This window comes from Vipera berus, assembly GCF_964194415.1.
Source record: "Vipera berus genome assembly, chromosome: 2".
NCBI lineage: Eukaryota > Metazoa > Chordata > Lepidosauria > Squamata > Viperidae > Vipera > Vipera berus.
In genome coordinates this window covers 118752496-118774605 of record NC_138203.1, presented here as the reverse complement: position 1 = coordinate 118774605, position 22110 = coordinate 118752496, and the positions used below count along the sequence as shown (strand labels likewise).

The 22110-nt window shown below is 37.6% G+C and overlaps 2 protein-coding genes across 3 annotated transcripts in view; one reads left to right on the top strand and one right to left on the bottom strand.

Moving 5' to 3' along the window:
* Nucleotides 1–14785, top strand: part of DCAF15 (DDB1 and CUL4 associated factor 15) — a 31759-nt gene extending 16974 nt beyond the window's left edge. Inside the window, exons 7-13 of the mRNA XM_081320874.1 lie at nucleotides 6386–6970; nucleotides 9168–9259; nucleotides 10185–10313; nucleotides 12697–12782; nucleotides 13134–13238; nucleotides 13612–13727; nucleotides 14121–14785. Coding sequence (XP_081177000.1) covers nucleotides 6386–6970; nucleotides 9168–9259; nucleotides 10185–10313; nucleotides 12697–12782; nucleotides 13134–13238; nucleotides 13612–13727; nucleotides 14121–14176 — 1169 coding nt within the window. The 3' untranslated portion in view covers nucleotides 14177–14785. The remainder of the gene's footprint in view (nucleotides 1–6385; nucleotides 6971–9167; nucleotides 9260–10184; nucleotides 10314–12696; nucleotides 12783–13133; nucleotides 13239–13611; nucleotides 13728–14120) is intronic.
* RFX1 (regulatory factor X1) overlaps nucleotides 1–22110 on the bottom strand; it is a 93551-nt gene that overhangs the window by 11208 nt on the left and 60233 nt on the right. Inside the window, exon 22 of one of the 2 annotated variants that reach the window (XM_081320873.1) lies at nucleotides 20293–20571. In XM_081320873.1, coding sequence (XP_081176999.1) covers nucleotides 20405–20571 — 167 coding nt within the window. In that variant the 3' untranslated portion in view covers nucleotides 20293–20404. Of the gene's footprint in view, nucleotides 1–16010; nucleotides 20572–22110 lie in introns of those variants that run through there. The other variant, XM_081320872.1, reaches the window with a different exon arrangement.

Below are 22110 nucleotides of genomic sequence, written 5' to 3'. Positions count from 1 at the left end.
GCTGAAGAAAGTGAAATAGTTGTCTATTTACACATACAGGAACAAACAAAAACAACATCCAAAACAGCTAGGTAAGCCTTGCAGAAGATGCAGTTGTTTCAGAATTTTAAAAGAGGTACTTGTGCTGCTGCGTGCCATGAAATGTTTTATCCAAATACTTTGCACAGTCCTAATATTTAGCCAGTGTCATTACCATTTTTCATGCTGTCTGGACAGCAGTAAAATTCCCTCGTCCCTCATAAAAATCCATATTTACTGCTGACAATGAAATAGAATATATTTTGAAAGAGAACTCATATCAGGCTGAATTCTGTGTGCAGATTTCACCTTTTTACTTCAATGGGTTTTCAGAGTAATTAAGAAAATAGTAAAAATAGCTATCAATCCAAAAACATAAAATGATAGAACATTTAAAATTAAAGCTAGGTGGTAAAACAACTGTAAAGCTGGAAGGAAGAAGAGAGAAGGGCTTTGTTAGGTGCTAAAAAGATATAAAAAGAATGTAAAGGCCATAACTTAGTGTATGTGAAGTAGGACTATCCAAGAAAATTAGATTTATCTTAACAAAGATTAGAGTTCATGCCTATTCCACTGAAGTAGCAATTTGGAGATGATTCTAGCTTTTGATTCAAGGTATTGGTAAAAAAAACTAGTTTTTTTTATTTGAAGGCAAAAATATGATTTGGCTACATAAAGATGCAAACATGGCACCTTGTCTGCAACTCCTTTAACCATTTCCCTCACGATCAGGTAGCAGTGCGATTGGACACAGAAGGAATTTGTCTCTCGTGCATAAGCTCTCAGCGTACATACAAACAACAAAGTATATAAACATAAGATACTAATGGAGAAGATGAGTAGAGTAGAGTAGAAGATGAGAAGGATAATAATAATAATACAGCCATACTATGTGGGTAAATATCCTGAGACTTAAGACAGTATTGTGGTAATTAGGTGTTCAGCAGAGTGATGACACAAGGGAAAAAACTGTCTTTGTATTGTTTTGGCATGCAACACCCTATAGCAGGGTCTTGAGGGGAAGAGATGAAACAGTTTATGTCCAGGATGCGAAGGGGCCGGTAGATATTTTCTTAGTCCTCCTTCTGGTTCATGAAGTATACAGGTCCTCAATGGAAGGCAGACTGGTTGCAACTGTTTTTTTTTTGCAGTCCTAACTATCAGTTGAAGTCAGTACCTGTCCTGTTTAGTTGCTGTACAAAGCAGACAGTTATAGAAGTACAGATGACAGACTCAATAATTCTTCTGTAGAACTATATCAACAGCTCTTGGGGTAGTCTGAACTTCCTAAGTTGACACAGGAAGGAACATTTTTGTTGTGCCTTTTTGATGATGGTTCTAATGTTAGGTATCCATTTCAAATCCTGGGAGATTATAGAACCCAGAATCTTGAAGGACTCTACTTTTTATAGTATTATCTAATATTCTAGGATGTGATAGAATAGGAGGGCTCCTTATCCTATTATTGTTGTTCATCACACAGTCAGCCAGATGTTCAGACTGGATTTGGCATTTTTGTCTATCGAGTCCTTACTAAGGACCTTGGATAGGAAGATGTGGATGTTTGATGGTGTTACAGATATTGTCCCAGGATGGAAGCAGTTCCTAGTAAAGCCGCCTTTTGCAGCTGACTGATGGCAAATTTGTCAATGCTAGTGGTGTTCAAGTGGTGCTCCAGTTGTTTTGGGATTGCACCCAAGGCACCTATTACTATTAGTACTACCCTTGCTTGCCTTTGCCACAGTCTTTCTATTTCTGCTTGTAGGTCTTTGTATTTTGTTATTTTCTCCAGTTCTTTCTCTTCTGTTCTGCTGTCTCCAGGTACTGCCACGTCCACTATCCAGACTTTTTTTGTCTTTCTCATCGACAATTGTTAAGTCTGGGGTGTTATGTGCCAGTTGCCTGTCTGAATTCTAAAGTCCCAGAGCAATTTAACTTTTTCATTTTCTATGATTTTCTCCAGTTCTTGCTTCAGGCAAATGATATTTCTTGCAGAACTTCCAATGCAACATTGTTGCTACTTTATCATGCCACTGTCTGTAGTCAGTCTGTGCATGTTCTTGCAGCAGCTTACCAGGTGGTCCACTATTTCTTCAGCTTCTTTGCATACAGTAAGTGGAACTGTCTGTTGCTGTCTTCTCTATTCTGGCTTTGTATGCATTTGTGCTTAAGGCTTGGTCTTGTGCAGCCACAATTAGTCCCTCGGTCTTTTTCTTCAACTTTCCTGCTCTTAGCCATTGCCAGGTCTTGTTATTATCTGTTTTCCCAGTATTCTTTAATGCACTGCCCATGTGGTGCTTTGTCTTCCCATGCCTCCATTCTGTTCTTCATTTGGTCTTTCTTGTAGGACAGTTTGGTCTCTCCAGTAGTCAGTAAGCCTTCCTGATATACAAACTTCAGTGCATCTTCATCACTGTCCTTCAGATATTCTTCCAAAGCCATTTTGTCTTCTTCAACCATCTGATGTACATGCAACATTCCATGCCTGCTTATTTGCCTTGATAGGTAGTGTTGGTCAGTGTCACTGATGAAGGGTGTGATTCATTGTCATTATTTTTCTGGTCCTCCTATCAATAGAGTCCACTATTCCAGCTGTGTATCTAATGACTGGAATTGCCCAGATGTTGATTGCCTTGATGGTATTTCCTCCATTGAGTTTGGACTTCTTCACTCTTGATGTATTCACCTCTAATCTTTTTCTTGACTTAAGTGTGCTTGATGTTGTCAGCTTGAAAGATACCCAGGTATTTATAGTAATCATCCTTATCCAGACTCTTAATGTTATTTTTGTGGGGCATCTTGATTCCTTCAATTTTCACTATTTTTCCTTGTTTGATAGTGAGTGTGGCACATTTGTCCAAGCCAAACTCCATTGCAATATCTTGGCTATATATACAGTCAGTGTTGAGCAGCGATTCTGTTTCAAATGGAGTTTTTCCATACAGCTTCAGATCATCCATGTAAAGGAGGTGGGATAGTTTGACAGATGTTTTTGATGTTTGATAGCCATGGACTGAGTTATTCAGTATTGTTGACAGAGGAAACAGTGCAATGACAAGTAGTAGTGGTGATAGTGAATCTCCTTGAAATATTCCTCTCTTGATATTAACCTCTCCCAGTCTCTCACCATTGACCTGCAACTGTGTCTTCCATTGTGCCATCGATCTTTGCACAAATTTTCTGATGTTTCTACTGACTCCATGTCAGGGCCCACCTCAAACCCACATCTTAAGAAAGCAGAAGTCTTGGAGACAGTTTTTCCAAGCAGGAACTTTTACTAAGAAATAGGAGATAGCAAGCATAATAGACAGGATCTGAGGGATTCCCTTACAGATAGATATTTTTAAAGTGTCCCCAAACAAAACCCCACCCCACATGGCCAATCTCCAGGTGGTAGGTCCATGTGGGAAAGGAAAGATAACATCAATCTGGTTCCAGCATGATCATTTCCACAGCTCCTCACACCTTTGGAGAAATAAACCAGATCCCTGAGGGTTGTACCCCTTTTTCTAGTTGCCTGGTAAGGGAGGGAAGTTCAGAGAGAATGCACAGCATAGAAAGCAATTTGTTACATTGTAATGGATAGCAGATAGGCTGATAAACAAAAGGGTACATTTATGGAGGAAGTGAAAACAATAAAGCCCACATGCCTGTCGCCTCTCCCCCTTGGGAATGGCAGAATCCAGGGGAAGATGAGATTTGGTTTTAGCACAGATGAGATAGTTAGAAATGAAATATAAATGGATTCTGACACTCCTGTTATTTCCAGGCACTTGATTATCTAGTCATGTGGCAGAGAGTTGAATGCCTTTTTGTAGTCAATCCATGCTACATTCAGGTTGGTCTTCCTTCCCTTGCAGTTTTCCAAGATCATTTTGTCAATTAGGAGTTGATCTTTTGTTCTGCTGCTATTGGGGTGGTTTCCTTTCTGCTCAGGTGAAAAGAGATTGTTTTCAATGAGATGCTGTTGGACTGCATCAGCTACCACACCAGTTAGCAATTTGAAAGTTGTTGGTAAGCAGGTAATTGGCCTGTATTTGCCTGGTGCTGCCCCTTCTGCTGGATCTTTCATTATCAGGTAGGTTTTCCCAGTTGTTAGCCACTCTTCAATTTCACCTCCTTGTACTATGTTGTTGAACTGCTTGGCAACAAGTAGGTATTGACCAGTTAGAACTATCAACCAAAAACATGCAATTCATCTTCACCTGCTGCTGACCAATTCTTGATCTTTCTTGCTATTTGCAGCCACCTCTTTTAGTCAAGCTGCGTCTTTGTATTTCTTTGGTTTATCCCATATCTGCGCCCAGAACTGCACTGTTTCTTCCTTGTCAGGTACTGACTGATTCACTGCAGTTTCTCCATTGATGGATTATTAGAAACGTTTCTGATTGGATTGAAATTGGAGATTTTGCCTATAATTTGCAATTCGAGCTTTGTATCTGCTGATCTTCTTGGCTATAGCTGTTATTTGCTGCTTTATTATTTCCAGTGCTTCCTTGAGCTTCCTTATTTCTAAGTGGTATTTCTTGATTCAGTGGTCTTTGGTCTTCTTGTTCTTCAGCTTCTTTTCTTTCATTTGTTCTAGCTTGCTTGCGCCTGATCTCAACTTGCTGATCTTATTTTCCAGACTAATCTCCCATTTTTGTGGTGCACTGTTTGGCTTTCTTTCTTCTTTGTTGATTTTGCATCCCGGGTATTCAGTTATAACTGCAGCTGTGCTGTATATTAATTGGTTGTTTCTTGCAGTGAGCTGGTGCTTATACTTGATATTGCAGTATTGGCATCTTTTAATGTTTGTGCTGGCTGTTTCTTTGGAACAAGCTTCAATGCAGGCAGCCTTATTCTGATGTTTTTCTGCTGTTCTAGATACTCAATTTGTTTCAGTTCTTTTATTTCTTTAGTTAGAGGGCTTTGCTCTTCCTAGGGCAGAGAAGAAAATGCCTGTTTTCTAAATGAAAGCAGTTGTATATCTCTGCTGGATTCCTCTATTGCCAACTCCCCCTGCTTTGCTTCTACATTCTGAGTTACTTCTGGCAAGGCTTTGATTTATTTGCCCTGGGTAAACCTTGGCAGTTCTTCCAGTTATGCTTCTGTGAATACTTTATTTTGTATTATAGATTGACATTGATCTGCTGGCCTCTGTTATTTATTTCTGATTCTGGATGTTGTTCTTTCCAGAACTGGTGCATTTGTTTCAAATATCCTCTTCTTGTTGGACTTGATCTGTAAGAACAGATTGTTATTTCTTTGTTTTCAATCACTGTGTATCTGCAATGGGTAAACACCTTTTCTTCCAGTAGTTCTGCAGCTGCTGGCTCTGGTTGCTCAACCAACAGTCCCGATTCCTGTAGCCCATTTTTCACCAGATATCCAGGAATTCCAACATCTAGCGTGGACTTTGTTAACATCCGAGCTGGTATGGCTTTCTGAAATTTTATGTCTCACCATATTTTTTATGGGAGAGACACTCTTTGTCTGACTCCTCTGATGAGGCCTGTCCAGTATGGTTCAACCCCTGGCATAGCTCTCATTTTCCTCACAATACACAAGCCCCACAATCACATCAAGATACTGCCTCACTGAGGGATTGTTGTTGTTGTTGTTGTTGTTGTTATTTGGATGGGCTGTATATAGTAGGCCTATGAGAACCAAACCTCAAATCAAATAACTGAATAAATCAGGAGTTTTATCAGAATAAATAATTCTCTTGAGATCTTGGAGTTTTTGAACATTTGAACTTTCAAACAGTGCAATGATGGGGATATAACTAAAGCAAGCAAGACTTGCCCAAGTATAGCAATTCAGTTTCCTCATAAAAATGAATGACATCCACTTACTTAATTGGAGAGGGAACGGCCCCTCCCCTCAAATTATCTCAACTATTGCAAATTAAAAGATTATTTTAATACAGAATATGTTCTGGACCATTACTATTCAATATAATTTAAATAGTAATAGTCTAACTTGCTACAAGAAGTTTTCATAATTGGTCTATGTAACTTTAGTGTTCTCTCTGTTGTGAATTTCAAAAGGAAGTGAGAGAAATGGAAATTATGATGCTTATATCATATGTATGATCTACCTCTGAATTACTTTCTTTGATTGCTTGGTCAGAATATTCATTGTCGTAGCTATTGAGTCTTTTTTTAAAAAAAAAAACTTTGCTGGAGAACAGACTAAAGCCCAGCTTGTCGGTGTGGAAAAATGACAAGGGCATACTAGACTCAACCAAATATAATGATTATTTGTACGTGTATATTCATGTTTTGGAGTCAGCAACATATTACGAATAGTCCTTAAAAATGTGTTGTAGAAATTGTGTAGCACTTCTGATTTTATTGTTGTTGTTGTTGTTGTTTCCTTTTAGATGACAGCAACTTCTGCCAAATTCTCTATGACAGGAGTCGCCAGTCCCGGGCCCCTGTTGTGGAAGTGAGCCACACATCCCTCATCTCACATTGTCCTGCAGGCTTAGAGAAAGAGTTGGAAAAAGACAACTGCTCTTGCCAGAGTGAGACTCCGTTGACACAGCCTCTTGCTGTAGCTCCACAGGACATAGATACCCACGTTTCGCCTGCTGTAGCTATGGCAAAGGAATTTGTGGCAGACATCTTCCGAAGGGCCAAGGAAGCCAGAGGTAGTGCGCCCGTAGAAGAAGCAACAGCAGCAGGCAATGGACTCAAGTGCCTCCTTGACTCTGGGGCTCTAGGCCAGGATACTCTAGGCTCTTGGGACCTGAGGAAGACTTTGGAATCTTGCTTACATGGCAGCGTTGCTCATAGTTCTGCATCATCTACTGGAACCAGTAGCATTTCTGATACAGGGAGCTCCCCCAAAGAATCTTTTATAGCCAATTTTGAACTGGAAAGTCTGCCAGCTGAGCCAGGCTATGTGAACTATACCAAACTGCGCTATGTCCTGGAACCCAATGATTCTTCCGAGGCAGAGGATGGTGAGTGTGGGGAAGAAAGTGATAGTGGGTTTCTAATTTCTGACAGGATTTGCAGGCATGAGCCAAAGTATCAGTAAGAAAATGCTTCCATATTCTCCACTGATAGCACTTTTTCCCATATGTACTGCATTTGAATTTCTGTTTGAACAAGGGAAGGCTACTTTGTCCAACCTTGGGAATGTTTCCTGCACCGTCTCCATTGCCTAGCTGTAAACAATGGCTTCCTCATTGTGCCACCTCTTACTACATGAGTTTTCTTTTCCCACTTCACCCAACCTTTTCAGTTAAGGCTAGCAGAAGATCAGATGATGTAGCATAACCGCATGAGGAATCTCTATCTGAAATATCTAGCATAATAAAATAGGAATCCTAATTATGCATTCTATTTGTGTAACAGCTAATAGATCTAGCAGTGACTCATTCATAATTTTGGGGCCTGCTACAGCCTGTAGCTTATAACTCTCTTAAAATCCACAATTAAGTTATTCTGTATCATATTAAATGTATTTAGAGCAAGAAGTTTTAAGTCTTCTGTACTTAAGTGTAATTTTGTGTTATGTCATAAACTGTTTTATGATAACTTTTGTTTCAAAATATCACCCAATTTGCCAAATTTCAATTCTATAGAAACCATGTGTCTCAGTTTTTGGACACTTCTGTAAGTTAGGCCATTTGACGTACAGTACTATGATTCAGAAACTTGTTCTATAATCCACCATTTTGCCCATTTAAAAGTTACGGGAAAGTTTTAGTAGTATATAGATTCTGTGGGTGTTATTTTATATAACCTGAAACTTCTTTTTTAATTTGTGTAATATAGTCACATATTATGCACTGCTTTCTGTAAAATGTGAATGGTGGACATCCTCAGTATTTTGGTATGCATGGATTTTAAACTTGTTTAGGAAGAAATTTCTGGACCGTAGCCATTCTGAGACCTCTGATCTTCTCTGATTGTCTAACATACCGGTAGTTGTGCTGTTTAAAAAGACATTTTATACATCTCGCCACCTATGGCATTTGCATTTTTTTCCTCTTCTTGCCAATGTGAATTGTTATAGTATTGGATTGCCTGCCACTGTGTGAAGACCAGAAAAAAATTGAGAAAAACCTATTTCCTTCCAGGTGCTTTGTTTTATCCCCTCAATTTTGTTTTCCCTGATTTTTGTTCTAGCTTTTCATGTCCCTTAATTGCTCTCGGTTTTGCTCGTGAGAGAACAGTTGTTATTTAATCAGCCGATCAGCCAATTTCTTTGCTGATAAAATGTCTGATTTTCTTAGAAACTAAAATTTCAGCCTATGCATTACTAACCCTGCTATATATTTAATTGTTTGGTGTATACATTTTTGTCTTTTATCCTTAGTATATAATCAGAATATGCAGGCATTCAAGGTGATACCTTGATTGGAGTGTGTCTGATTTGGCTTTATAAATTTAATAATAACTGGTATATGTTCAGATGGATTTGTGGAACAGAATTTTTCCTATATAACCAGCAAGTGTTGCTTTTTAAATATTATTATTCACAGTGACAAGTTTTTCTTCAATACAGCATAGTTCATGAGGTGTTTCAAAAGTTGAAAAGTAGGAGAGATTAATGCTGACTGGTTGTTTTTCAGAATAGTTTCACAAAGTGTGTTCTCTTGCATATTTGATCCTGGTACCCTGCCAGGACTAATTCAGAAGACAAAAATAAATATTTTCGACAATGAAGCCAGTCAAGTAGACAACTGCATGATGAAGTCAGTCAGTTCTATTTCACAGTTCAAACACTTTGCCTATTCAAAAATACTAAAAATACAAATTACTGATATAAATTTGTCTTGTACGCTAGTGATAGGACATTTTACTTTGATTAAGGCAGCATATAAATCATAAATTTATTAATAAATTATCCAAAGCAAGAATATTAGTAAATGGAATTGGTAGTTACAAGATATGAAAAAATCAAATATAAGAGATTTGGAAAAACAAAAGATCTATCAGTGGCTATTGGGTGCTTTGGAATAATAAACACATTAACCTTAGATAATCAAAGGGAAGACAGAATCTCTTTGAAGCATCCTGTTCCAATACATTTACTTCTGGTTTGGGTTTCCTTTTATTCCCTATTCTTGCAAAAGATCTTTTTGAAGTTGTTCTTTTGATGCTCCATAGTTATTTTTTACTTGGCTTTATGTTATTTTTTTATTTCAGAATATGAGGATGACAAAATCTCCTTGCCATTTGTTGTGACAGACCTCCTAGGAAGAAATTTGAAGCTCTTGAAAGAGAAGGCCATTTGTGAGGTAAGAGCTGTTTCTAGCAATCTTCTGATGTGGGAGAAAGAGATGCTAACTCTGAGAAAGACCACCAAATAATTATTCTCAAGGAAATGTGAACTCATTAATATTTTTTTCATTATTTTCTTGGTTTTTTTCATTACTTGCTTTCTTGTTTTTATCCAGTTGTTTGATCTCATTGTATTGAAATACAAAACATATATTTTTTTTGGTAACACACCCTGATTAGTTGGAATATAGTGGTTTTAATTTAGGGATATATCTTGAACTCATTGAGGGATTATTTAAATAGCACCAGTTTGTTTTTCAGCAAGTTTCAAATGTTTCTGATTTATATTTCAAGCATCTTCGCTTTAGTTGCCAGTTTAACAAACATTGTGTAGTTTGATCTTAGCTCATTATGTGACTATGACTGGTATGTTTGTTAATTATAGTTTGTAGGTTGTATGAAGACAATCATTTCTGGTTTATTCTGTAAACGATGATTAAACAGGCTTAGCATATATTAGGCTTGTAATTTATCAGTTAAAGGACCTTCATAAAAGGGCTGGACCATAGCCAGAAAATATAAGGACTATAACATTTGGCAAGCACTATGTGAATGGGAGAAATTTTCCAGTCTAGGTCCCCTATTCTCTTTTCTGTTAGATTTGAAAGATGTTCAGTCTTCAAACAGGAAAACACTTTAACTTAGCTTATTTGTGCAGTTCCTGGATTTCAGAAATGCTATTTTTGTCTTTCTTATGTTGTGTTGCATTCCATAGTATTAATACTATTCTATAGTATTAATGTCAATGTTAGAGGTGTAACAGAGGAGCAATTATATTTATTTGTATACTGAGTTTCTGAAAATTAGCTGTCTTGCTAAGGAGCAGGCTGTGCCAGAAAGTACTGATACAGATTCTTCCCTGCTGTCTTTCTGCCTTTCCAGGGCCAATATTTAACAGTGGAGCAGCTGACTTTGGATTTTGAATATGTTATTAATGAAGTGATTCGAAATGATGCTTCATGGTCCAAGCAGTTTTGTTCCTTCAGTGATTATGACATTGTCATCTTGGAGGTAGGCATATGATAGATTTGTTTAATGATATCTTATTTGAGAACAGAACATCATTTTACAAGTATTGCTTCTTGGCTCATTAAAAAAATGCAGATGCTATTCTCCAGGCTGACATTTGAGGAAAGACACTTTTAGATTTATTTGCTTTTAAAAATAATGGGGTATAAATTTAACATACTTAAATTATATTTGCTAATGTTCAGTATAACAGCACCTTCAGCCAGAGCGCCGAGTATTGACTTGCAAGTTTACCTGTCCCCTTGAGTGTCAACATAGCTTATAGTTATAATTAAACAGATTTTTTAAAATTTATCCTTAAATAATAATAAAGGCCCTTACCATTCACAAAATTGGTCCATATCTGTCATGATTTGTTTTTCAATAGTTTTGACTACAGAGTTGGTGTGAGGTAAACTGCTGTTTGTCTATCTAAAAAGGGGTGGAAATGGAGTCCCTAAGGACACAGTATAAATAAAAATAGTGCAAATGGGCAGTTTTCTAGACCAGACTTTTCCTAACATACCTCCCCTAGAATTGTTAAACCACTTTCCTTGTGTCATATTTGTGATGTTCATTGCATTAACAAATGTAGGTTCTGGGAGTTGTATTCTACCTCTGGAAGACACCTTATTAAAGGAAGGTTATTTAAGAATTAATGTATTTTTACAGTTCACGAAGAAGATCATGTAGTTAAGAGGAGAGATATGGCTTCCCTGCAGATTTGAGGTCATCCCTAATAGAACCTGTTTCTATTCACATTTTATATTGTTTTTTAACACAAATGTTCCCCAAATAGCTTATATTTAAGAAAATATAAATATATATTAGAATAGAGCTGGAAGGGACCTTGGAGGTCCAGCCCCTGCTCAAGCAGGAAAACCTATACCATCTCAAGACAAGTGACTGTCTAGTCTCTTCTTAAAAACCTCCAGTGATGGTGCGCCCAAGATTTCTTTTTTAAAGAATAAAGAAGATGAGCATTTCCTTTAGTATCTAGAACTAGAAATGCAGAAAGTACAAATTGTGCGAACTCTGTAAAAACTTCCATTCTTCTTCCAATCCAGCCATTCTGGGGGCACTCTGGCAGCTTTCCAAAACTTTCTATAATGCGTGATAATTGTGTGATGTGGAAATCAGGTAGGCACAAATAATAAAAGCTAGATATCTCTTCCAGCAGTAACACAATGGGTGAATTGGTTCACAATAACAATTCAGAGCTACAACATCTGATCAAGCTGCAACAGCAACCCAAATAATACAGTGCTGGGATCAACTCAATGATCAAACCTTTTTTAAAAAAGTTTCTCTGCAGTCTGATTTACAAAGAAACAATAATTTAAAAAAATAGAGTTGCTGTGGAGCAGGGCTCTGAGTCATGTTTGCATCATTAGTTAGAAGATAAATATTCCCAATTTGCTTCATGTTGACTATTCTGATCAATAGTGCCAAGTTTTATTTGAAAGTTCTGGCATAACTACTGTTGCCTCATTATATTCAATGCCAAGTGGTACTGTCTCTTGTCAGTTCTAAACTTTCCAAGGTGACCTACGAGTCTCAAAGTTTATGACTTATGTAGATTGAAATAGTAAAAGGAGTAAAATTTGGAATAAGGTACAGGCAACTTTTAATTGATATTAATAGTATGATGATTTTATTGTGGATTGCTGGCTCATTCCACTCTCTGATCATTTGTTCACACAAAGTTTTTATTTGTGCCATTTTAGAATGGCTGATTTTTTACTTATTTATTTATTTTTGGGGACTTATATGCCACCCTATCTCCCGAAGGACTCAAGGCGGCTAACAACAATAAAAATACAATAATACAAAAGTTAAAAAAGAATTAAACTGAGTAGAAAAAGTATTACTTCAGAGAAGTCTCTGACTAGTAAGGGGCAGAGTAGGAAAGCATGTTGTTGTTCATTCAATAACAGCTGACTTAAATGTTATGAACAGCCAACAAGCTGATTGATGGCTTATATCTTGATGTATTGAAATTAAAGCGTTCCTGCTTAGAGCAGGGGTCCCCAACCCCCGGTCCGTGGGCCGCAGCATGCCAGCAACTGGTCCACACAAACAAGGGAAGCCTTACCCACAGGATGGAGGCTGCACACAAAACCATGCCCCTTCCGGTCTGCGGAAAAATCTGGTGCCCAAAAGGTTGGGGACCCCTGGCTTAGAGTATTTCTTTTCTTGTGAGAGAGTTAAAAACACTATTATGTTTCATATGTAGCACAGGAATGATCTAAGAACAACCTTGAGAGAGCCTCCTTTGTTTTATTAAGTTCCTTTCAGTCTTAACCTTGGATTCCCTTTAGATAAGAACAGAACCTTGTCCTCCAGCCGAATGCAGCTTATTCAGTTCTTTTAAACGTGTTTTTAGGTATGTCCAGAAACCAATCAAGTCATCATCAATATTGGACTCTTGCTGCTAGCATTTCCTTCTCCAGATGAAGAGGGACAGCTCAGGTGAGTCCAGTCCCAGGCTAGACAATTCCTTGGATTTGTTTCCAGGATTGTATGGTTACTACACCAGCCTTCCTGCAGCAGCATTGCAATCCTGCAAAAAGGCGCAAGTGCTTCTGCATATTCTGAAGCACTGGTCAAATCTGAAGATCTGTAGTTCTATCAGAAATTTAAAATATTATATCCCAGATATTAAAATACATTCTCAAAATGTTTGGAGATAATATATGCTATCTGTATCAGCAAAGAATTTCTTTGGAGCAACTGTATAAGGTTGGGAAAACGTTGATATAAGTAGGTGTATTATTTGTCTGTTTACTGAATGGGTAGTCTAATCATTCTTATTATCTGCAGACCAAAGACATATCACACCAGCCTCAAAGTGGCATGGGATCTGAATACTGGGATCTTTGTCACTGTCAGTGTAGGTGATCTCACAGAAGTCAAAGGACAGACCAGGTAAAACAGGGTTAACCTATTACTTTTCGGGGGGGGGGGGATATTTATCCTTGAATTATTTTTTTTACCATTTTTCTATTGTAACCTTTCTAATGAAAATCAGCCCTTCAACTTTCTCTTTCCTCTGACATATTTTCCTTTCTGCAAAGATTTTCAAAATGTACCATTCCATGTCTCTTGATGGAAGTGAATGGTGACCATTATTATGTAGTGGCAAAATTAAAGGAACATAGGGAATAATCTGCCACTTATTCTGATGATCTTACATCGAGGGCAGGTTGTTTAATATTTTTCCATGATTCTAAATGCTGTATCAGAATTATCCATGTGTGAACTCTGGGCTTGCTAACTAACCCTAGTTCCTGCCTCTCAGTGGCAGTGTATGGAGCTCCTACCGGAAAAGCTGTGTGGATATGGTAATGAAGTGGCTTGTACCAGAGAGCAGTGTTCGCTATGTCAACAGAATGACCAATGAAGCCCTTCACAAAGGTATTTTCTGTCTTGTGAAAGTTTTATTAATCAGTGGATTCAGTTAGCTGACCAATTGACATAATAGCCAGTTTTCAATCAAATAAATTTTTGATGCTTTCTGTCTCTGACATTCTTTATGAAAAAAATTTAGGACACTTTTTCTAGAAAATGTAATGTTAAACACTGGGGAGATCTGTCTTGATTCTGGGTTTTTGGAGATTTTATTCAATATCTTTGATTGATCAAGGCCCATGAAGTGGTAGCAGTTAATTACTATCTGGTTTCTGGTTTCAGATATCAGAGTTCCAGAAATTCCATCCATGACTTTATAACGTAGTTAGTTTTGGAGAGTCTTGTATTGCAGGGACACTAATTCTTGGCTAATTCTTTTTTTTTTCTTTGTAACTACAGGTTGCTCGTTAAAATTCCTAGCAGACAATGAGCGCTACACATGGATTGTCTTATGAAATTTGATTCAGAAGCAAAAGTCACATCAGTTGTTCATTTTTTGCCATAACTGTATATGTCCAATTCAACTACCTCCTTGTTAAACATTTTTAATTTTCCCCTTTCTTTAGAGTAGATGTTGCCCAGATGATCTTGGAAGCATTAGATTTTATGAATAGAATCACTTCCTCTACTTCCTTGTTGCTGTCGGGTGGGGTATGTGAACAAGTGAGGTTGCTTGAGACTCTGAAAAACAAACTTTTCCTTGCAGACTAGGATTATTGTTTGCGATGGCTCAACTTCAACTGATTTAGAAAAAGCAAAAATTAGCTATTTAACCTTCTATAGTAATCTGTATTTGGTGAAGCTACAAAGAATAGGTGGGAATATCCTGTAAGATTTGACTCCCTCTAATGCAAGAACAAATTATTCCAAGGCAACAATATTGTTTAAGGAGACCAAATTCCTTTCTTGTTTCAGTGTCATTTTGTACTTGTTATTTTGTCTTTTTTTTTCTTCCTAAATGTAAATGCCACCCCACCTCACATTACCTATTGGACTGATTACAAATGTTTTCTCTCTTTTCTCTCCAGCAGGTCTTATTTCCTGCAATAAATATTTTAAACAAACTAATTCTTGTTGCTTCTTTTCTTCTTTGATGAAAAACTTAATAGGAATTACAGCATCGCAACTGAGAATTTTCACACAGCTTGACATTAAGGGTTTACTATCTAGAAAGTGTGTGCAAATTTAAGATACTTACTGCTTGTTATACGAGAACATTCCATAATTCACATTGGTTATTATAATATATTCTTTTTTTCATGGTGCACTTAGGGTCCCTGGGCGATTTGTCCATGATTAGATTTGCCCAGTTTGAGCAAGGGGTTTCTGAATTATGTGATTCCAGATTGTGTAAATAAATATAATTACCGGTATAAATATTTTCTCATAATATCCAAGAGAATGTTGTCTTAAAAAAAATGGGAGGATAATTAAAATTCAGGATGGGTGTGTGAGGAAGCATCTTTTCCCTTTCATTGGCAGCCTTCACTTTGAATCAGAGGTAACAGTCCTCATGAATAGAATTCATATATTAGCAAAAATACTACAATAGTAATAGTACTTAGATTTATATACCGCTTCACAGTGCTTTACAGCCCCCTCTAAGCAGCCCCCAACAAATTACTATAGTAATTTCAGGCCCTAAGAAGTTTAATATAAGTGTGTTTCACCTTACAGTTATTATGAATAGCAGCCTTTTTATATAACTCCAATAGAAACATACTTGCCTGAAAGCCTGTGATTTTAAAAAATGCAAAAGCTATACAACAATTGAGAAATAGCAAAAGGGAGCCAAATGGCATCTCGATTGTCTCAGAAAAAATCCTTTAAGGTTATGCTCATTCTGTTTGAAGTAGCTATGTAAAACATCAATTGTATTCATCCTATTTAAGTAGCTCTGCTGGGATGGGGCACCAGGAGATGAATTTTTGAACATGACTTCAGAAGTGAAATGGATTTATTCCTTCTTGCTATTTGTTGCCTCTCTAAATTGTATGAAGGGTGGAATATAGCTCTGACCCTCTTTATATGTTAACATTTTAGATCTGCAGTTCCCAAACTGTAGCATGGCACTACAGCAAACTCCCAGGACAGCATAAGATCCTTAATAAATGGAACTGTTAGGGAACTTGCTACAGCAGCCAGAGCACTGTGAACCAGGAAAGTTTGGGAACATCCAAAAGTTCATCCAAGTCATAGAACCTATGTTGGGATTGCCAAGCAGATTCCAATTTTGCACACAAGGGCTTAAATGTGAACTCATTTTTGCAACAGTAAGCAAGCAGCATCCTAGGCAAAGAACACGGCTGAATTTATTTCTTAAGAAAGAACTACAAAAGGTAGAAAACAGCTGTTGCACTCTAGACTACACACACATACATCATCTGACCACAGGCACTGCCCATCTTATGGACCCAGGACACCTACAAAGCTCTTCAGACTCCACTTGAAGTCTATAGAACAGCTAAAGCTGCTGCTGTTGCCGCCGCACAAAAGATTGACACAAAATATATATTTTATACAATATGTAGATTTTGCAATAAACATCTATATCACAGGTTTAAAACACTGGAAAAATTGAACAAATAAGGCCATGATGGTTGAAAAACCCAAAAATATCAAGTAATTTATCTTCACCAATCTCACAATATTTAGGTGGTTTATAGAACAAGAATTAGTTATTACATAGAAAAGCACAGATATTTTTTGTTTAAAACTAGAATATCTAATATTCAGTTACAAACCAGGAAAGTGATTACTTCCATCAGAGTAGCAAGTAATCAGATCTGTTTGCTTAGTTACTAGCACAGAGAAGGAACGGGACTGGTTTGTGTGGGCTATTAAATAGACTGGGCAAGTATTTCTGACTTGGCTTTGCTAGCAACTGTTCCTAGCTGCTCTGCAGCAAAATTTGCTTAGTGAATGGAGAGAATCCTCGTTCAGAGGGAAAGGATTTTGTTTTGTAAGGCAGCAACTGAATACAAAGGTAAGCTTATTCATGTTGTTGGTCTTGTGTGAGTGGTGGTTCCAGCATTATGCAGTTCATAGAGGGAATAGCTAGCTCACAGAAGCAAGATTTTGTTTTTGCAAACAACTAGATTCATTTTCTTTACCAGAATTGGGACTGTCATAAAGCTAAATGTCAATCTGCATACATTATAGAGAGCAAGGATTAGGGAAATGTTGGAACAGAGGAATATTTCTCAAAACCTGATTAATGCTTGTCCTTGTAGATATTGGTTATACGTTGGAGCACAAAACATACTATTTCACTGATGGATATACTCATACATCCAACAAACCAAGGTATGCACACGTCCAGAACAACGGATTTGAAATATTAGGTTTGCCACAGGAAACACATACTGTAGAAACCATGGATATTACACGCTGCTTTGCTACAAATGATAGTTCAGCCAGATAGGGGAATTAAGGTGCTTCTCAGAGAGACTGGGTTCTTATGCTTGGGGGTATTTATTGGCTCTGGCACCTCTAGTAAAGGCAGGGGAAGGGAGAACTTTTCTATCTCACTTCCGTCTTACAAATATCTAGGCTGTAATTCAAAACTAAGAGGTCCTTTTGTGCAAAAAATTTCCTTGAAGGCAGCATTTTGCTTCGGGATCGAAGCAAAAAGGTCCAAACTTGTGTCTTGCCTCTATTTGCTCCCTTTCAAGATTGTGCCGCTTTACGACTTGGGCTACTATGTTAAGGACAGCTTTGCGCTAGAAATAGCTTTGTTAGACTTACATACTTAAGAGGGACTACAAGGTAAATAAGTTTATATTCAGTGCCTGAAACACATTTGACTTGCTGTAGCAAAAGAAGTTGGACAGAAAATAACTTCATGAGTAGAATCCAAAAGTATCTCATCCTGGTGTTCTAATGTCACGTGCAGCTAAGGAAGCGGCATTTGTTTCATTGGAGCTTATCCTGGACTGGAAGCAGTTGGAGCAGCTGCTTGCCTATTTAACTGAAGATGGAAATAAAGACACTTAAAAAATGGGTTTCTTTCATTATGACTTCCACTGTGAAGAGGTGTCCTAAGGAGGAACAGCAACTAGAGGCCTTTTGCATGCAGCACATCATCTTCATAGGCTTATTTTCTTGCTCAAGGAATTTAGATTAAGTCAGGCTGACAGCTAATTTCTTGTTTATCAGACTGAGTGTTTTTACATGGAGACTTGGCCTAAATGTGTAGCATGTAGACATGGGCTAAAACCTAAGAAGGTATTGTTTTTACCCACTTACTCCTGCCCACCGGTAGCATTTAAAAGCCTACAGATTTTTCTTTTGACAGTCATAGCTAAAAGACTTCTGCAAGGGAATATTACAGTAGTATCATTAATTTGGATTCAAGGATCAGTGGCTATTAGTTCTTAAATAAGTTCTCTAGAAAGCACACAATCACCAAATTATTTTCACAGAGATGCATATACTTAATTTACATAATTTTTAAGATTTAGTCCAAAAGTGAAGAGTTGCACTGTAGTAATTTTGCCCAGCTGCAAAATAAAATAGCATTTGCTGCTAATAGAACCCAAGTCTTCATGCTTAATTCTAAATAGCTGTAAAGTGAAAACAGTTTTGGTTGGTAAACTATGAATCCAGTTGACTTATAATGACCATTTGAGTTACCCCCTCACAAATAGGAAGGAAATCTGCATTGCTGATCCTTGCTTATGGTTTTGTATTCCTATTTCTCAGCAGGTTGGCAATGATTCTGCGTCTCATTTCGACCAGTGTAGTTTCTGTTGCATTCTCTGTTCTAGTTATTCTGCAATAAGGTAATAGTGGGCTAACAGAAGTTTAGGTTGAGATGAGTAAGCACCCTGTTCCATAGTTGTGTAGATTGCAGCAGTTCCTATACCCACTTACTAGCTTATTCCTGTGTAGCAGGCAATCTTTGGACTACAAGCACTTGAAAAAAAATTAACCCCTTCCAATCACCAGCACTGTAATAGCCTTAAGAAGGCAACAATTGGGTGAATATTTCTAAACACTCTTTCTTGGTCAATAGAAGGGCAGCCCCAGCATCTGCCAAGGCTAAGTGTATTTTTAGTGCCACTAGCTTTACAAAGTAAGGCTTGAAAAATAAAAGGTATTAGCAAAATAGGCTGAGTTAGTTATGTTTGATGTGCTAGCAGAGTTCAAAAATGGCTTACTTAGGCTGGCTTCATGCTAATAGCATAGGATTTCCTGACATGTCTCAGGTAATACCAGAATCTGGCTAAAAGTTGCAAGTGTATCACAATAATTAGGAGAACCACCAAAAGTCTGAAAGCTGCATACAAAAACTGTATTCAGGGATGATAATAACGCATATGAATGGAACACTACTCCTGCTTGCCACCTTGCTCCCCAAAAGTAGGGAAAAGTAGAAACAGAAAGATCTTGCAGCAGAACTTCAAGTGTACATTAAGCATCTATAAATTTAGAAATATTTAATATGAGGCTGTTTTTTTAATATAATAGTGGGCTTGGGATGAATTGTCCAAGAGAAATTAGCACTGGACAATCTAAGCAGCTGAAGAATTAGAATGAGCTCTATTAGAAAATCTAGAGTGACAGACACAATTTCAAGATGTATCAGTTGAAACCATGATGCTGAAATCTCCTTTTTTCCTCTTAAAAGAAAATGGAACTGTAGCTAAAATCTTGCTGGATCAGAAAGACAGGTATAGCAGATGGCACTTGTCCTAGTAATGATCATTATGTATACATCTATGGCAAACCAAATTTGGATACAATTACAGCTGCACAAAGTGCACACTGTCCTATTCCAAATAACATTGCACCATTGAATAGCTGAAAGCCCAGATGCATATACTGCACTGAGAAAATCCTCTTATAAATTCAGCCACTGCCACAGAAAGCTTCAAGAAGTCAATGCTGATTATTACACAGAAACTTTCACTCAAGCTGGAATAATTCTTGCAAATTCCTGCCCTATACCCAAGCATTGACCATCACTCTCCAAGCTTCTGGAAATCCAAACTCTTGTGTCCAGCAGCCTTGAGTAGTATAAGACAGATGCTCAGCATCAAGGAACAGGCAGACACAAGGAGTTTCCCACAATATAATGACATTCAACCTGATCCAACTAGTGGACGGGATGACTCACCAAGAATCAGTTTCAATGGGTCAACTAACTCAGGTGTGCCACAGACTCTGCATATCATACTTCTGCCAAGAGGCAGAAAAGGCTAGGCCCTTGGTAAACCTGGGCCAATTTTATAATCCAAAAGCATGGGTTTTATGCATTCCCAGCAGCATAATCTGGGACCATGCTTGGTCAAGCACATAAATTCCCTTCAAAAATCAGCCAAGGGTGAAGGGGTCATGGTTTAAGCCAGTTTCAGACTACCTATGGTAATCAAGGAGGCAGTCAAAAAAAGAAACTGACCCAATCAGTGAAACCATGTTCAGCCCACTAACCAAGCACTCCCCCACCCCCGCCAGTGCTACCAGGTATTAGGCAGGCTTTTAGGGGGAGTGTTGCTGGGATCTTACTTGGTTTATATTGGGTACAGGTAGGCCAGGGAAGGGGATGAAATGAAAGCGCATTGCATACCACTCGGAGACAGGGAACAGCACATCTTTATCGCAGGGCAGCACAACGCAGTGCAAGATGCACCCTGACTTCCTGCTGGCCACTTAGTAGTCAGTCCCTCCTTTATTTCTCTTTAACTGGAGGGCAGTGCTTGCACAAAGATGCCCCGTGAATCTGTCCGTGCCAGTTTCGAGGGTGGCTCCATAGGCTCCGCTGTTAGGCTGCTGGATTCATTGGAGCTAAGAGACAATTCTTGTGGCATCTCCTCATCGCTCTCCTCCTCCTCTTCCTCCTCTTCATCTAATTCAAAGGAAAAAGCAGTTACATCAGTTGGAAGCACAAAGCCAAGTTAGGCCCTGAGCAATGAAGCTTTATTTTCTTAGAGGTTGTCCATTACCAAGCAATCACCTTAAGTGTTTCTTCAGTGGCTCATTCCGGTAGAGGGAAACCCCTGAATATGTCATACCAGGGGTAAAATTGCCCATTCCATGATCACTACATTTTGGAATCAGAAAGCAAAAAGTACTAAGACTTTTCTCAAAATTAAGGGCCAGTCAACATTTTGACCTGCTGACTACTCAACAATCTCTTTGCCACAGAAAGGGCTAAGAGAGTAAACTCCTGTATTATCCTGAACTCTAAGTTTTATTTTGGATTTTTTTTGTTCCTGCTCCCCTCTCTTGCATTATATTACAATAATAATACAGCATTTAATGTTTACAAAACTTTCATGCAAAATTTTGCAAATTAATCAAAGCACAGCAAATCACAAAAATGCATTTCACTAATACAATATCTTTAGTAAAAACAATTTACAGTAATGTGTCTAGATTTCTTACTAATTCATAAAAATATAAACAGTGAAATATGAATGGATGTTAATTTTAACATTTATTTTCTAGTTTTTATTAAAGGATTTGTTACTTTAGCTTAAGATTCTTCTGCCTATCATAATTCTCTGATTTTTTTAATAATTATGCTACTTTAACAGATATATTAATTCACTTGAAGTAATTCCCCATTTTATAATATTCCTAAATTATTTTTTTTAAAAAAATTCCATTTATATCCCGCCCTTTTCTGAAGACTCAGGGCGGCTTACAAGCTTAGCAGTAGCCTTCATTCTATGTATATGCCTGCTTGTTAGGGCTTTCACACACACCCCAAGCGGCATTATTACAAAGTCAGCTTAATTGCCCCCAACAATCTGGGTCCTCATTTTACCTACCTCGGAAGGATGGAAGGCTGAGTCAACCTTGAGCCTGGTGGGATGCGAACCTGCACTAATTGCAGGCAGCCGGTGTTACTTAAGGAGGCATTAGCCCACTGCTCCACCAAGGCTCAATAAATTAAACATCAGGTGGCAAAATATTTGGGTTAGGGTAAAGGTTTTTTAAAATAACATTCTTAATATTTAGCAAACAGCATGTTGTCTGGGTTCATGTATTTAAAAAACAATAAGTAACAATTAATTTCTATATTATCATAATCAATATGTTAGTTAATAGCTCAGAAGTCTTCTTCCTAATAGTATGTATTCAATGTTACACAGTACATATCATGTTCCTTTCTCTCTAACTCATTTTTCTAGCCATTAATAAAAATTATCACATTTTCTAAAGTATACTGAGTCTTCTTTCTCTTTTATCTTTAACGTCAATCTGTCCATTTCTGCACAGACTAAAATTTTCTTAATTAGTTCTTCTTCCATTGATAAAGTTTCCTTTTTCCAATATTGGGCAAATACGATTCTTACTGCAGTTAATACATGTAGAATTAAATACATACAGTCTTTCTCATAATTTCCTCCTATTATGCCTAACAGAAACAGTTCTGACT